General features: G+C 36.0%; 1 protein-coding gene across 3 annotated transcripts in view; it reads right to left on the minus strand.

The window, feature by feature from the left end:
- Nucleotides 1-18,410, minus strand: part of NBEA (neurobeachin) — a 509,659-nt gene that overhangs the window by 298,828 nt on the left and 192,421 nt on the right. For all 3 annotated transcript variants that reach the window (XM_027792046.2, XM_055802616.1, XM_005241160.4), the window contains exons 30-31: nt 17,235-17,330; nt 1,529-1,967 (exon numbers count right to left, since the gene is read on the minus strand). In XM_027792046.2, coding sequence (XP_027647847.2) covers nt 1,529-1,967; nt 17,235-17,330 — 535 coding nt within the window. The remainder of the gene's footprint in view (nt 1-1,528; nt 1,968-17,234; nt 17,331-18,410) is intronic.

Genomic DNA, 18,410 nt, shown 5'->3' on the forward strand with positions numbered 1-18,410 from the left:
AATTATTTATTATGTAGCACAAATTTTTGTACTCCTTATTGTACAAGAATACCTTCTAGAATACGATGGTTCCTCACAGAAGATAAGGAAAAATTCCTAACTGTATAGGAAAAAAAAATATTTTTCAATTCACATTGAAATCACTCTAAAATCAAAACATGCAGATTGATGAAAAAAAAAAACCCCTTAATGAAACTGTTCCTAAATGAGCTTTCTCTGGCATGGCCTTAAGACCTGTAATATTATTTGAAAGGGATATATTAATTGCTTCTAAAGTACATTTCACTTTTCCTATCTTGATCAGATTTTCTTTGTTACAATAGATATTACCTGATTGTTTATTGAATTATTTTGGAAAAGCAGCCTCAGTACTAAGGTATATATACAGACAAGAAGGCAGCAGATTTTTTTTGGAATTCATAATGAAAAATTGCTTCTTCACTTTTATTTCAAAATTCTCATGTATCTTCTTGCATTTTACATTACACTGAAAGATGCATATTGTTTTAAAGACTTTTTTAATGAAGACATTTCTGTAATTTTTTCAGGTTTTCTGTAAAAGTCTGTGATTTTTCTTATAGATCGCAACATAGTTGTTTTCTTGCTTTATTTTTCATTTCCTCATACCTGTATGATGAACTAATACATTTCTACAACTTTGCTTAAAATTTTGAGACATATTTTACAATTTCTTTGAGTTAAGTCTTGATTCCATTTTTCACTTTTAAAAAACATTCTTATGAAGAAACTGCAGGGGTCTTTGTCATACTGGAAAATGTAACCGGATCAACACTTATAAAAGTTAGCTATTTGCACAGGTTAAGATTGAACCCACGATGGATCAGGTTACCCTTCTTCTGGAAGGATGTGAACTGCACATCTTACCACAACTTCTATGTTCAGGATAACTGAGATGGACTGGACATTTAAAGAAAAGCAGATTCATTAGAAGGTGGGAAGATACCCCCTAAAAAGAGAAACAAAGGACTCTTCGTAGAAACGTTCAGCAGTTTATTTTTAAACACTAACTTTTGAGCACATTTGCTGTTTAAAGACCTAAAAGGAAACTGGCTTCCACCATGACCATGCAAACAATTTGCCATGGTTGAAGCATTTCAGTACCAGAAAACAGTGCAATGATGGATCCAATTAAGATTTAAGCCTTAGAAAGAATATTTGACAGACTTTCTGCACAGTCTGTTCTGTATCAGCAGATACTACCCCTCCTGCTCCTCACTAAAATGCTGTTTTAAAAGAAAAACGTTTTTATTGCAAAAATATTTCTTTACAACAGGCTTGCTTTCCAAGTACCTCGTGGAGTTTTATTTACTGCTGACAGAGAAAAACAACGTGAATTACTTCTGTCTGTACTATACGGCCTGTTTTGGTAACACAGAAACGGAGAAGTAACACAGCTGTTTTTTAACATAGTCTAATACAAACCAACAGAGAATAACCATGTTTAAAAAAAATAAAAGTCCTTCAAATTTCTGATTTACATAAATATAAAATGAAACCGGTCATATACCTGTCAAATGAGTGAAACTGCATGGGGAGAATAGCTTGCGCTTCTCTCTTCAGTGCAGGATCTGGGTAAGGGATCGGATCCGGACCACATTCTGCAATTTCAACAGGGGCTGCCACAAGACTTTTCAGTATTTCCTTGACATTGATGCCTTTACTTTGGCTGATACTGGATATTGATGATGCAGGTTTCAGGATTTCACTGGGGCTTTCTGTTAAGCTCTCCTGAGATTTCTTCACTTCAGAAGACAAAGTAGACAACAGCTCGCTCATAGCATCAGGGCCTGTGCTGGTCTCCAAGTCTGTCCCATTCAAAATGTTAGGCATCTGTTCATCTCCAATTCCAGAATCTGTATGAGGGATAGAGCTTTCCAGCTGAATATCTTCAACAGGTGTCGGTGTTTCTTTATCTTTGATATTTTCTGGAAATACAGTTGGTGTCTCTGCAGTGAAATAGAGATTATGAACAATATTTATAACTTTGATTTCTTTCCTAAAAATATGACCACAAGGTTTTACAAGACAGAAATGTGTTAGAAAGTCCACAATTCTTAGCAGTTTAAAGCTCAAAAACTCATTCTACATACAAAACACTTTGCTTTCAACAGCTGTTTGGCATATATAAAAGCTTGGAAGAGGAAGCCCAAAGCTGCATTATGCAAGCTCAGTGACATTTAGAAATTACAGCCCACTACTCACACAGTAATTAAATAGCAAAATACTGCCAGCAAAAAATAACACTAAAAATTATAACCTATTGACTGCATATCTGTATGATCTGTGAGACTACTGGAAGAGAAAAATGCAATCATTTATACTTTAGGATTACTATAAAATTGAGTCTTTTTATTGCTGTCAGCAAATATTAAGCTTACATTCAAAGGAAAACTGCTAGACCTTTTGGTTGCTTTGTCTTTTGTTTTATACACATTTTTACACACCTATCATTACATTGCATACAAATTTATTTATACATGAATAAAAAAGGATGTTATTGTTGATTTTAGATTGCATTTAGATAACTCCCCTTTCCCCACAAAAGGTAAAATCCTGTAATTCTTTCAGGCAAATGTTAAGAACAAAATAAACACAGCTTTATAGAGACAGGAAAGTGGAATCTGTTCAGTTTGGAACACTTCCAGATTGATATGGACTCTATAACATGTTGTAATTGAAAAACACACCTTTATTAATTACTTCGGTGAAACAGACATAACAACTTCATTAAATCAAGAGTAATTTGCTATGCTTAAAGGAAAGTTTGCTAGAGTTATGAATAACTTCCATATTCATCTTTTTGGTTACATTTTTTTAGAGCAACAGACTGTGGCTACTTTTAATGACAAAAAGTTGCACTCAAACTGATTTTTTAATTTATTTTTAAACTACTTTATTTTCATTAGAGCACTTGTCTTGAATATAAAATTTAGCTGGCCTATGTATGAAATAGGAACTTTTTTTTTTTTTTTAATGGTTCTGATATAGCAGTTTAGATATTATGGAAATTACATGTGGATATTACAACATACTCAGATGAAGGTCTGCCCTTCTGACTATTCCAAGCAAAATGTGCTTCAGCAATGTAACTTTAATAACAATCAATAACTTATTATCGATTGTTTGATACAGTCACGTGTAAAATATCTACATTTTTACCACTTAGAATCATAGAATCATTTAGTTTGAAAAAGACTTTGAGGTCATCAAGTCCAATCATTAACCCAGCACTGCCAAGCCCACCACTAAACCGTGTCCCTAAGCACTACATCTATGCATTTTTTAAACACCTCCAGGAATGATTCCACCACCTCCCTGGGCAGCCTGTTCCAGTGCTTGACCACCCTTTCAGTGAAGGCATTTTTCCTAACATCCAATCTAAACCTCCTCTGGTGCAACTTGAGGTCGTTTCCTCTTGTCCTATCACTTGTTATCTGGGAGAAGAGACTGACCCCACCTGCCTACACCCTCCTGTCAGGCAGCTGTAGAGAGCGATAAGGTCTCCCCTGAGCCTCCTTTTCTCCAGGCTCAACAACCCCAGTTCCCTCAGCTGCTCCTTATCAGACTTGTGCTCCAGACCCTTCCTCAGCCCCGTTGCCCTTCCGTGGACATGGTCCAGCACCTTGATGTCCCTCCTGCAGCGAGGGGCCCAACACTGAACACAGGGTTCGAGGTGCGGCCTCACCAGTGCCCAGTACGGGGGGTGGTCACTGCCCTGGTCTTGCTGGCCACGCTGTTTCTGATACAAGCCAGGATGCTGTTGGCCTTCTTGGCCACCTGGGCACACTGCTGGCTCATGTCCAGCTGGCTGTCAGCCAGCACCCCCAGGACCTTTTCCATCAGGCAGCTTTCCAGCCTCTCTGCCCCAAGCCTGCAGCCTTGCGTGGGGCTGTTGTCATCCAAATGCAGGACCCAGCACTTTTTCTAGAACCTCATACAGTTGGCCTTAGCCCATCGGTCCAGTCTCTCCAGATCTCTCTGTAGAGCCTCCTGCACTCAAGCAGATCAACAGTCCCCTGTAACTTGGTGTTGTCTGCAAACTGACTGAGGATGCACTCGATCCTGTTGTCCAGATCATTGATAAAGAGATTAAACAGAACGGGCCCCAGTAGTGAGCCCTGGGGAACACCACTTGTGACTGGCCACCAGCTGGATGTAACTCCATTCACCACCACTCACTGGGCCTGGCCATCCAGCCAGGATTTTACCCAGTGAAGTGCATACCCATCCAAACCATAAGCAGCCAGTTTCTCCAGGAGAATGCTGTGGGAAACGGTGTCAAAGGCTTTACTAAGGTCCAGGTAAGGAACATCCACAGCCTTTCCCCTCATCCACGGGACAGGGGTCACCTTGTCACAGAAGGAGATCAGGTTTGTTAAGCAGGACCTGCCTTTCATAATTCCATGCTGGCTGGGCCTGATGCCCCAGTTGTCCTGCACATGCCGTGTGATGGCGCTGAGGATGACCTGCTCCATAGCCTTCCCTAGCACCGGGACCAGGCTGACAGGCCTGTAGTTCCCTGGATCCTGCTTTTGGTCCTTCTTGTAGATAGCTGTCACATTGGCTAACCTCCAGTCTTCTGGGACCTCTCCAGTTTGCCAGGAATGCTCATAAATTATGGAGAGTGGCTTGGTGAGCTCCTCCACCAGCTTCCTCACTGCCCTTGGGTAGATCCCATCTGGACCCATAGACTTGTGAATGTCTAACTGGAGCAGCAGGCCACCAACCATTTCCTCTGGACTGTGGGGACTTCATTCTGCTCCTCCTTATCCCTGTCTTCTAGCTCAAGGGGCTCGGTACCCAGAGGGAAGCTGGTTTTACTGTTAAAGACTGAGGCAATACAGCATTAAGTATTTATCATAAGTCTTTTCTCCATCCTTCCTGGCAATCTTCCCCGCTGCATCCGGTAAAGACTGAAGATTTTCCTTGGCCCTCCTTTTGTTACCGTTGTATTTGTAAAAACATTTTTTGTTATCTTTTAGAGCAGTGGCCAGCCTGAGTTCTAGCTGGGCTTTCACTTCTCTAATCTTTGCCCTGCATAACCTTGTGACATCCTTATAGCCTTCCAGAGCTGCCTGCCCATTCTTTTACAGGTGGCAAACTCTCCTTTTTTACCTTGTGTTGCAGCCAAACCTCTGTTCAGCCAAGCCATGCACATAAGTATGTGTGTATGCATGTGCATATAAAAAAATCCATATGAAATTATTTACATGTTTGAACTAATGGTAGTGTAAACCTCATCATGTGTACAGGGATTAACAAGCAGATACAGATAGAACAGAAGAGACTTTTAAAAATACAAAGCAGAACAACCCATTATAAAGAGTATTGCTTTCTTCTTTTAAGAGCCATAAACACTGAAGCCACTTCCTTCTTCCTTTTCTCCTAAGTGCCTTAAACACATCTTATCAAATAGATATGAGTCCTGCTTTGTGAAGCAGGAAGTCGAAACTGGATTTATGAGCTGCATAAAATACATTTAGCATCTGCTGGGCCAGGAAGTAAAAAAAATCCATATCTACTTAATACTGCCTATATTTGGCACAGAAGGACATCTGATCCACAGAATGACCTTAATAAATTTTCTACCTGTCTTTTTAAACTTCACCCATACAAAGACAACGCTTCTCAACTGAAGGAAGGAGTAGGACTGGACTGCCAGTTAAGTAGGTTGTTGCCCTTGTAATGTATGGTAAGTAAAATAGCGTAAGGCTCCTTTATTAGGTCAATGAAAAGAGGACACTGAAAAAAGAAGATGGTCCGCTACATGGTGAAGTTAGAGTACACTTAACTTCAATTTTCATTAAAGTGAATAATGCTGAACAGAAAACGAGACAAGAAAGTTGATAGAAATGTGGTTGTGGAAATTCACATACCCTAACTCAACCAGAAAAAAGATTTGAAGACATTAAAATCATGGGAATGAACTGAGTCCAAGCCAATTTTGAAAGATACAGTCTATGAAATTACTGGTCTAGTAGCAAATAGTTTTGACAAACAGGTAAGTGGAGATAGCACCACAGGACTGGAGAAGACCACACATGGTTTCTTTTTTTAAGAAAGGGGTAAAAATGATCTGGACAACTGCAAACCTTCAACAGTAAGCAAGATTCCAGGATTTATTCTGGAGTGAAGAACAGTAATGCAACAGAAGGAGACATTACAAATTGCTTTGTTAAAAGAGCTTTTAAAATATTTATTGCTTAAAGAAAATAAGGGCCAATGTAGTAAATTCAGTTAAGCTGGGGCTGTCACAACAGATAGTAATTTAGTCAGGAGAACCTGGAAATTAATAGACTGTGGGAAAAGAAACTGGGTAAGAAGAAGCCATCAAATAGCTTCAAAAGAAAAAAAACCAAACCACCAGACTGAGAGCAACTACCATGGGAGTTATATTGTTTAAAAATTTAATAAAGATTTCAGGTGAAAAAGTAAAACCACTCTGGTGAAATTTGCTGATGGCAGAGTTACAAGGTACAATTAATGGCCACAGAGGGATGATTATAAGAAGGAATTATGACAGAACTGCAAATTACATTTAATAGTGAAAAGCTATGCATCCAGTGACTAAGACAGAGATTCCCATTGTAACTGAAATTCACCAACTGGAAATGACTGAAGAGAAGGACCTGGATACACCAGTCACTGGGTAACTATTCAGTTACTAATACAACACTGCCATGGAAAAGGCAAATGTGATTCCAAACTTTTCTGAAGAAATAGTTCCTGCAACAGTTAAGTATTAATGGCATTAGAGAAGGCTTTGGTACGGTTTGTTATGGAATACTGCATACACTGTTGTATTTGAGACAGATGGAAATGCCACTGCGGAGATCCACAGTGATCTACTGTTGCAGAAAAGAAGAGTTTGGCTAATATAGTCTGGCCAAACTTAACACTGAGATGGTATACAACAACTGTCATACACGTATTTTCTGGACACAAACTCCAAAAAAAAAAAAGGATTTAAGCTAAATGGAAGAGTTGACATGAGAAATACTGAGTGCAAACTCAGCAGGAATAAATTCAGTTTGGGAAATAACAGCCATCAATACGGAATTAAGATTCTGGAATACCTGTCCACTCAGAGTAGCAAGTTCAAAAAACAGAACTAATTTCAAGATGCTACAAATAGGATTGTACTTAATTACTCAGCAGGTACCTTGTAATCCTTTGTTCCCAAATGAGAATAAAATGCCTAGAGGTTTTGAAGCTAAAAATGGAAGGAAAATTAAATTTGTGGATATGGGATTTAGATATGACATACTATACAATACATAACACTATTTAAAATTATTTAGGAATAAAATATCAAGAGAAGTTAATCTAATACAGGCAAGTGTATGGACACTTGATTTCCACAGAAACCACACTTGTATCTTCACTTTTCTTACTGTCTTGAGTATTTAATATGAATATGCTGTACTAAGTCAATTAAGCTTAGTCTGATTTATCACTTCGAATAAAAGTCTTTAAAAACTGCCTGCATACAATGCATTAACTCTCATTTTTAAAAACATCAAGCAAGCTAATTGAATAAGGGTTTAAAAGGTCCAATTTACTTTTTGTAAATCAAAGGAAAATAAACTCAGACCAAACTGCTTAATAACTGCCTCTCAAATAAGAATACTAGCAAATTAGTATTTGTGAAATTCAGATAAATACGTCTTGAAAAGACATAATATAAGACCGTTTGGATGAGCATTATTAATAGTACTATTCTAGGTAAATTATAAACTCCTTAGCATGGGTCAAAAAACCCAACCAATTTTAGTGACAGCACTGCATATCCACAAGTTTTATTCTATGTTCATTTATACCATGTCATGGCACTTCTGTTGCCTTCAGAATTCAGGAATAAAGAATACTGCTTCGTAAAGTTATTTAGAAAAATCTTAAACTGATAACACGTACACTTTTATAAAGATCCTAAATACTCCAAGAAACTTAGCAAAATGATAAACATGAACAGAAGCAAAAATATAAGTGATTGCATCTGTCTATGTTATAACAATGTGACAGTAAGCCTGTAAATTTTAAGCAAACCTCATCAGTTTTCTGCAGCACAAGGCCATGTCAGTAGACAAAGCAGAAACATTACTAGATCTAGCGATCTTAACTCTGTCAGAAATAGGCAGTTGGAAGCCAGATGTCTCCTTCTTAGTGTTTTTCATTGTAACTAATGAGTTCATCTACTACATTATGGGAAAAATATGGGCTTAAGTTAACTAAATGACATATTGTATATCTGGTGACCTCATCCGTCACGCTCCTTCCTTAAAATATCTTGTTTGCTTGTGATTTATGAAGTGTATTGTAATTGTTTTAACCTACTGAGTTACCTAAATAGCTCTTGCACTGCTTCCATATGCCTAAAAAATACACCGCCCCCCATGTCTATTAACTTAATAATGAGACATTTCATATTTGCAGTAAATACATACAATTTTGCCATTATAAAAAATGACAACACAAAATACTCTGCTTTTAATCTTTATTTACCTCAAAAAAATGGAAAAATTATGTGTATATTCCTATGGTCTTTTTCATTTCACCAAACCTCCCTACTAGATAAAAATCATCTGAAAATTTTCAGAAGTAAAAAAGTATGAAAATTACTATTTTTACCTGCTTACAATATGGGTGAAAATTTATTTGAATCCCAAATCACTGTCAAATTTCTGCTGCAAACAATATAGCCATATTTGGCAACAGAAGGTTTGGGGTAATCTTGATACAGGAGCTGCTGTCACCTTTCAGACTGCATGTGTAACTGGAAAATTTGTAAGTTGTTTTCTGTATAGCTGTCTTAAGGCATTGATAATAACCGTACTAGCTGCCTTTTATAAACCCATTTGTAGTATTCTACAAACCTTCAGGGACAGTACAGTACAAGCTGAAAATGCTTTCAATCCAACCAGGCAGTGATATTATACCTTCTGCCATATGCGGCAGAGTCAACTAAGCAATTCCTAAGCTGTAGCCTATGAAAAGGGAGTGAAAAAATTATTCCTAGGAATATTAATCTACTAGTTTTCATAAAAGAGAAGCAGTGCAATTAATCTGAGATGAGAAACTAAGTATGGGGACAGAATCAAGGAGTAATAAGGATCTGATTTAAAAGTACACTGAAAGCAGTAACCAAGAATGGAGTTGCAATGGAAATGTCCTCAAAGGCTGAGGCACAACATTGAGAAGAAACACCCTAAAATAAACATTAAGATGCCAAGCTGCTCTGTATCTACCCAAGACCTTTTCTCCTGTTGGCATTTCTGTTTCTGTGTGAAAGTTAAAAAGAGACCAGAGTAAAAATCCCTTGAATAGTGATCCTGGTCATAGCCCAACCACATAAGGTACTCATTTTGGCAGCATGGCCAGTAATACTCTTCATGTAATAAATATGCATTAATAGGCAATTTCAGCTGTGCCCCACTAAAGGAGGTATGGAAGACTCTGGGGTGGGTTGGCAATTGGAAAGGCACGAATCTTGAGACAGGAGGTTTAAGAAAGAAGGCTGGGAATTTCCCCTTAACCAGAGTGGATTTGTGAGGAGAAAGGATGTAGCTCTGGACCAGGAAAAATGGAGTGGCTCTGGAATGGGAGAGAAATGGAGGTATGAAAGACTTGGGGGTGGGGAAATCAAGTCTGGGAAGTGACCAAAGAGGACAGAGTTATCATCAGCCCTTTTTCACAGCTGGACACCTGTAAGTGTATGTCTTCTCTTCCTGCCCACTGGAAATTGCTTCTATTTGCTCAAATACTCCAAGGTCTTCTGATTTGTTTCCTTCCCCGCAGTCACTCCTATACTCAGGCAGGCACACAGGGCAGCTCATTCTACCTTGACTAAAGAAAGAGTATTAAAAGAGCCACTTATGACAGACATAACTCTTGATCAGTTTAGGCAATGTCTTTAATCAATGTCTTAATTATTCCTTACTAATCAAACCTCTTTCACTCAGTGCTTGATAGATAAGACATCTGTACATCAGTCTGATTGATTACCTGGTTGCCAAACAAAATGTCAGCAGTCCTAATACAAAGCATTACTGAGGCATTAACTAAAAAAGACTTACAATAAAATACATTTAAGAAAATGAAAAGTTGTATTAAAGAAATGTCAACTTTAGGGTATAAAACCAGCTGGTTACATTTAAAACAAAAACCAAATACAAATTAGGAAAAATACGGTAATATTTTCTCTAGGTGAATTTCCTATTTTTTTTTAGTATTTTCTCTTTCTTTTTTTATTTTTGTCCTGTGCAAACTCAAAAACACATAATGAAAAAATAGATTTGTTGGTAGTTATCTATAATAATATCTGTATTTCTGATCTGTGCTGAGAAGACTTATGTTTTTTGTGATTAGACATTCTCTGCAAAAGAAATAAAACTCTGTCACCTAGGTTACAGCACCCAGCAACAAAAGTTAAGGGTGAAGCATAGAATGTGTTAGATACATATGATGCAACTTACACTAAAAATGTTTTCTATTAAGCACTACTTTGAAAAATCAAAGACGTTTAAAACATCTGTAAATTGCACACACAAATGAAAGGAAGTAGTGATGTTACTTCAAAAAAATAATCCCTATTACCACTGCTGCATGTGTAAATAACAACTGATCAATACTATAATGAGATATATGTGCAAACCTTTCTTCTGATGCCTTAAGTAGTTGGTGAAGGGCAATGTTAGTTCAAGATGTATTTATTACTATCTCATGATCCTCAAATGCATGCCCTCTCAGAGGTAGTTGGAATAAGCAGCATGTATTTCACCAGGAAAGCAGTATGATAATTTTGAGTAGCAGGTAGAAATTCAACAGAATTTTAATTTCATGATTCTCGTGATCATCCATGTCCCCTATAACATCTCCCTCAGTTTCTTGAGAACATATGTACAACCAGACGTTGAAGATGATGGAGTCATGAATTTTGTCAGGACTTAGTGGAGGCAAAGGATATTTTGACAGGCAATGGAAATTAGTCCTTTAGTCCACTTTGTGTAGTTAGACTGCTACCCTTATGAAAAATACTTAGTTTCAAAACAGGCTGGAAATCTCTGTACTACTACATATAGGAATACAAACAACAGTATCACAATATACAATACCCAGAGTACTGTATACCTATGAGATTAGAGAAACTTGATGCTTTACTTGTCTTCAAAGAAAAAGTGGTTTCTGCAACTTTTTAATACAGTTTCTTGTGTCAAGAAAAAAACAACCAGTAGCTTCCAGTCAATCCACAGCACATACCTTTAAGAAATCTGTTAATTTACAGCGCTTTTGGAAAGATACAGAGAGTGTAATCAAGGGACTTGAAAAGCCAATCCATTTTTGATAAAATGTTGTGATAAGTTATATACTGGTTTTCTTCAGATGTTATAAGGTGAATTGCAATGCTTTCATTTCTGAAACACTCCTGAATAATGCTAAGTGAAAACATCAATTTTCAAGTGAAAATATCTTTCCACTACTTGGTTAACATTAATTTCTTCTCAGTAACTAACAGGCTACCAGCTGAAGTGTAAAAAAAAAAATATTATTCACATTTTTCTGCTGCTGGACATGTGGAAGCACTATTGAAAGAAACAGTAGTCCAATAAACCTTCAGGATAAGCAAGGACAGCTTCAACAATGACCAGAATTGAGAAAACTCATCTGAAATGATCCTGAGCACCATAGCTAAAACTACTTCAAATTTGTAGATGCAGTTGGAAGAAGTTGCATGATAAGGCAGATTAGCTGCTATTAACAGAAGATACCATGCTCCTCTATTTCTCCTGTGTTTTATTCCAACGACAAGACATTTCTGCTCTCAAAATATGCAGTGATTACTCTCTACCTGGCAAAAGAAAGGGCTACTCTCAATTTTTTCAGTCTCAACTTCCACACTTTCCAGACATAACAGAGATATTTTCATACCCATTTTGGGAAAACATCCCAATCTTACCAAAGAAATTGACTGAGAACAAAACATTATTTTCTAAGCTATTCCAATTGCTGCCATTCCAGAAATACAAATTGAAGCATTTTATGCTCTGTAACAAGAGCAATTCTTCCTGACTAGAAGTGAAGACCACTAATGATGCCTTGACTAACACAAGTTTATTTTAAAATGGTTGTGGGAACTGGCAAGTTGCACTGCTCAGATGCGTTTTCAGAATGTACTGTTAAGTCAGAAGCCTTTTAAGAGACTGGATAACCCTCCTACAAAGGCCTGAACCTCCTCTGATGTTAAGATTAATTTAATGGATTTGCTCGAAAAATGAAACAGAAGCAGCTTGTCTGTCTTCCATAAGAAGTAGCTTTGCTTACTGGGACTATCTTCATCCTCCTGAATTTGAAAGGAAGCTTTTCATAGGATTTGAAATCATTCCCCATCACAAGGAGTAGAGATCAAGCTTTAGCACTGCTTCCCTACTAAATACAACACAGCTAGGATTTCGCACACATAATCTTTGTGGAAGATGCTGCTAAAGATGAAGGTCAAAGATTTTTATAAAAGGGTTTGCTAGCACACCAGGCTGCAAGGAACCATCACCTTCGAGGAACTCAAATGCTCAGCAGGCAAAAAAGGAGACTGGAATACTTATAAGACAAAAAAAAAACCCAAAAACAAACAACCCCAAAAAACCCCCATAAACCAACCCCAAACAGAACTGAGAATACTCTCAACCATACCATGAAACAAATCAGTATTCCTAAATACTTTATAATGAAGAAAGGTGCAGATTAGTTGCATTGCACACTGTTACATAGGTAGACAAGAAATAAGGGATATTGGAGGGACAATGAGATGCACTGATGAGATTTATTAGATGCCAGGTGTGAAGGGAACAAGCCTGCCAATCATTAGGTTGAAGACATTGTGTAATTGTGTACATGGACATACAGTTCCTACTTTAAACCATAGATATGTAGTACTCATAAAGAATATGTAACTATGAACTTGTAAGTAGCAAATTATAGCTATCTACGGGATGGGGATATTACTAAGGCACATAATGTCATTAGACTGGATTAAGTGCCTGAGATCAAAGAATTTCATGGCAGCTTTTGTCATAAAGCACGCCTTGTGTCTGGAGTTCAGTTAAACCTAGTCAAAGAAGCCAGGACTAATCTGACCAAGGCACAGGTCTACAATGGCATCTATAGTGACTAGTGCCCATTTTATCTCTTTTTTAAGTAGATTTCTAAAGCAGACCAGATGAATTGTACCCTAAATGTGCCGTAACTCCTCTCCACCTATTATAAATGGAGACTAGGATGACTAACTCAGACATTGATTCATTACTGGTATTTTCCTGAAAGTACAACTCACACATGACTGATGATTTTGAGATAAAACCTGAAAATCTACTACAGAGGTTTTGGTCATACTGCAACACCCACAGTCACAGAGATAGTGACAATGATAAAGAGTGTTTCTATCATCTTTGACTAGTCAGATGAAAACAACTCTACCCTTCTAGCAAAGTAATTTTAAATGTTATTCCCACCTTAACTACACTTAAATATTTTAAATATGCTGAAGAACTTATCTTAATCACAGTTAGTTGAAGAAATCTGATGAACCAAAAGGTCTATACGCCAGAAAACTTTTTAGATCACTTGAGAGGATCCTGCATTTAAACAATTCTTGGTTTAAAGTCTCCATTTTGAAATCTTCATAAACACAGAGAAACTGAGCCATTTGACATTCCAAAAATCTAACTCATTCTAATTTTTCGGTATTGTGAACAGAAAGAAGTCAGTCTAGCAACATCTACTTTTGTAGGATGTGTTTCTCAGACATCCTTCAGATGGAAGAGAATAGTTCTGATCTGCTATTTTCCTTGAGACTGTGGTAATAAATTACTCCAAAGAGTAATACTATATATGACCTAAATTGAAAAGAGAGGGAGCTTTCTTTTAATTTTGGAAGTTCCACTTTGTCTGACTAAGCACAGACTATTTTAGAAGTACTGCAAACCCTTTATAGTTATCAGAAACCAGTACAAGAAACTCAAACACTTGCAACAGACTTAGGACAAGGAGTAAATCTATAGACAGAGTAACATTTTTCTTCTCCTCATTAATCAGCTTAGAAAGAAAAATAAACACAGAAGTATAGAACATTATAAAGAAAAACACCCATTTTTATTGTTAAATGGTAGTCATGGACACCATCGGCTTATTTTTTCTTTCCTAGGTGTGTCCTTCCTCCTTTAAGCACTATAATATAACATATAGCTTGTGAACAATATTTGCATAACAGTAGAAGAAATATTACATTCTGATTTTACTAGCTACAGACATTTGTAATTAAAGTTAGAATGTATTTCCCTGCAAAGCATACTTTACAATACAATACTACATTTTATTTATCTGTATTATTCATATTCATATATATTTTCATATTCATATATAATACCACCAATGAACTAGGCAAAGGTCAACACTTTATATGATGAGAACTGAAAAGTTTCATATCAAGTATAAAAATGTTTAAAATTCTTGTAAGCTGTACTTGCCACCAGCTGTAGTTTTAAGAAGCATACACCAACCAAATACTGTAATGTGGCCAAGACAAGTAGGGTCTCACACGGCCTTATATGTATTTTAACTGAAGATATTGCCCCATGTAAAGAAAAAAAATCATCACTAAGAACAAAATCAGTATTTTACTTAAATACTGATGATACACCTACTCCTATCTTACTCTTCCCCTGCCAAGTTTCCTGGACAGATATCTAGATTCCATCTACTATAAATGGATTTTCTATAAGCAGCCAATCCCTCTCCCTTAATTCACACAGATCTGTCCCAGAGAAGTCCTGTACAGTTCTAACAATAATGATACAATTTACTGTATTGAATTGGACTGACAAGGAACAAATCCTTCACATCCATTTACTTTCATGTGGAATGAATAAAATAAAGAATTCCATGTAACCATGTAAAAACTGAAATTTTATCATTTTTTTTTAAAAATAGGATTTTGCTTTAAATTTACTATTAAATGCTACATTAAACCACTCTATAATGTGTTAAAAACCTTAATATTTAAAATAATATTCAAATATTACATGCTTATTGCCAACATCTGAAAGCATGTCAGATTAGTAAAAGGAAACCAATTGGTTTAGCTACTGGAATGAAAGATTCTTGAAAGGACAAAATAGGTTTTAACTTTTAGCCTTTTCTGACAGTGGTGACATTTTTTTTCCACTTAATTTCCTGATAATTTTCGAAACTGAGGAAATGGGCTTAGAATATAAAAAACAGAAACATTTTTCTTCTGTAAGGGGTGAAGCAGCTCAATATAAGCGGCTGAGAGCTCAAAGTTAAAAACTTGAAGTATATGATGGTATCAACAAATAAAATAACTAACTACAGATAACATTTCCTTTCCTGAATAATTTGTTTCTAAAGCCAAAACACTTTTCTTTTTTAACCCACTCACACTTTTACTATAGCTTTATTAAACTATTTTAAAACCAAACCTATATTTTACGTGAACTCAAGGTAAAACAAGTACTATAGACAATAGTACAAAAGATAGAATTCTTAAAAAATGCTTTATTTGAAATATTTTGGTTTGTATGGCTGCCTCCACTTCTCCCAAATCTTTTTTTCTGCTTACATATATTTTATTCATGTACTACATGTAGATAAGAAGAAAACTATTTACTTTTCCCCTCCTTTTGCCACCCATTATATCAAATACCAAGCTTCGTACAAATAGCAATATAATCTCATTTATGTTGCATAATCTATGTTTATTCTATTGAATTTAATGATGATTAAATTGTCTTTAAATAACTGTGTTTTAAGGCAGTCTAACCAATCCCAATTTTCAAACAAAGGTGGCTAAAAATAAAATATCCTGTACCTGCTACACAGAAACATGCTATAAACACCCCTCCCCCCCAAAATAGAACAATAACAAAAAAAAAAGATGAGAAAGCAGTATTTAACAGTTTTAGGGGTTTATTCTGTAGTGCTACATAGTACTGTAGTATTCTTGTGAACTAAGAGCAAATTATTTCTTTTTTATCAACAATGGATTAAAGCATACAAATGCAACTATATCACAACAAAGAATATTATGTCAGCAAATGGAATGATCCAAAATATTTTTTTTCTTTGTATGGCAGATAATCTTATTAATCAAAATCACAAATCCTTGCTTACTAGTAGTTAGAAATCAAAACAATTCATAATATAAAGAAATACCAGATGTTGATGTAATGAATATTTTAACATAATGCTTCCAGATCAGCATATGATAAACAGAAGTTGCATTACTACTAAAGTAGGAAGTTAACTATTTCTGTTCTTTATAAATAAGATACAACTTTAAATTTCTTAGGCTTTTTATAAATCAGTCTTTTTACTCACTGAGATTTTTCAAAATCATACCAAGAATATTTTCATCAGATTAATTTTTTTAACCTATTTTACATTTCTGTATTTGCAGCACAGTGCATGCAAAGAAATGGGAAAAATGTACATGCAAACTTGGCTAAAGTTACATTCGGGTAACCCTCTCTTTTTCAAGTAACGATATCTGAAAGACTTATTCCCTACATAATATAGTATCTATTCAAACAAACAAACAAACAAACAAAACAAATCGGGCCCAAAACATATAATAGTTGCTCTGGTCACAAAAGCAGTTTCCTTCAAGAAAAGCACAGCACAGCACATTAACTAACAGGCATAAAATAATTCACAATACATACAATACCAGAGGTTTACATACCATCAAGAAGGCAAGAAAAAAGCAAAAAAGGAAAGCAAAAGTATAGGAAAAGGTATGGGGAAAGGGAATACTACAAAAGTACTACATACTTTATGTGGTATGCAATATTTTTAAAATAGGCCTGATTTTATTTTTATGGACTTAATATTGTAGCAGAACAACCACAAACCAAAAAAGCATTTTAAATTTTCTACATCCATTCCCTCCTCCTGACTTCTTTTTTTAAATTTAATTTCTTTTATTTCATAATAAGTAAAGTTAATAAATGGTAGTAAAATAGGGAAAGAGATTTCCTAGAGAAATGTAGGCAGGAAGTTAAAGTTTTAAAGGTATCATCAGGTCTGATCTCCATGTAACCTGAGGCGTATACTTATTTATCAACAATTACATCACAGTTAGTTCTTGAATTACATTACATTAAATAAGAACACCCAAACAGGTTAGGAGATGATGTTAATATTACCTTTGTAAAATGAGTGGGCAAAGCTCTGCTCAGGAATTAACTTGGCAAGGAATCCATGGTTCAAACTTGGGTGAGGGATAGATGGTATGACCACAACTGTGGAGAAAATCATGGAATCAAATGTGAGCCAGCTAGTATTCATGTGTGGTCTGGTCCACTGTGGATCCATGACAGATATCCTATCTCATTGAAACATGCAAATATGGTATTATCAACAAAAAAATGCATTTCTAAAGGAAGAAAACAAGTTCTGTATCAAGAGATAGGAAACAGCATACCTATTATTTGGGCACTTCAAGAGCAACATTCATAGGGGAAAAGACACACAGAGAGATATCTATGTATGCACACACAGAGGCAAGACAATTATGGATGAAACAGTTCACTGAAACTAGCAGTTTCTTAGTGCAGAACTGTAACGTATAACCAGGAAGGTGCAAAAAATTATGATTTCTCATAGTTAAGTTCATGTAATACATTTATAATGGAAAGCCTACAAACACATGGACTTCAGAAATTATGTATAAGCAGTAAATCAAAACATCATGATGATTAAGAAAATAATGACTAAATGTAAATATGACACAAATTGGAAAAAAAAGTTCTATGAAGAATCAAAATTAGCAACTCTGTAAATGGAAAAAGTAATTAAAAGCAGTACAAGAAGAAAAACATACATAAAGACCTTCATGGACAAATTCAGTTACAGTTTTAAGCTCCTTTAACACAGAAGGTACAGTTAGAATCAATTGACTCAGACTTGAAAAAATCTACTGAACTGACAGTGTATAATATTTGAAACAAAGTGGGGTAAAGTTTGGATTCCTAATTTCTGACGGGTTCTGACAGCTAAGAGACTCCCTCCCTCTCAGGCTGAAGAACACATGCTAGTAAAAACCACTACTTCTAACAAAAATCAGGAACAGTTCAGCCAAAGAAGGCAACAGAAGTGTCTCCTTTTTATTACATTGTTTCCACAGGCTTTTAAACGCAGGCACCAACACAGAGGACTCCAGGAAAGTACTCAGTCCTCCACTACCCTTTCACAAACCTCCTCACTCAAACAAAAGGAGTTCACATGGGCAAACAGCTGTGTTTGCTGTTTATACATTTCATGGTATAGAGTTAAAGATATCTGTTCTTCCTAACAAATAAGAGATTTAGGAAGTTGTGCTG

This window comes from Falco peregrinus, chromosome 4 (assembly GCF_023634155.1).
Source record: "Falco peregrinus isolate bFalPer1 chromosome 4, bFalPer1.pri, whole genome shotgun sequence".
In the NCBI taxonomy this organism is placed as follows: domain Eukaryota; kingdom Metazoa; phylum Chordata; class Aves; order Falconiformes; family Falconidae; genus Falco; species Falco peregrinus.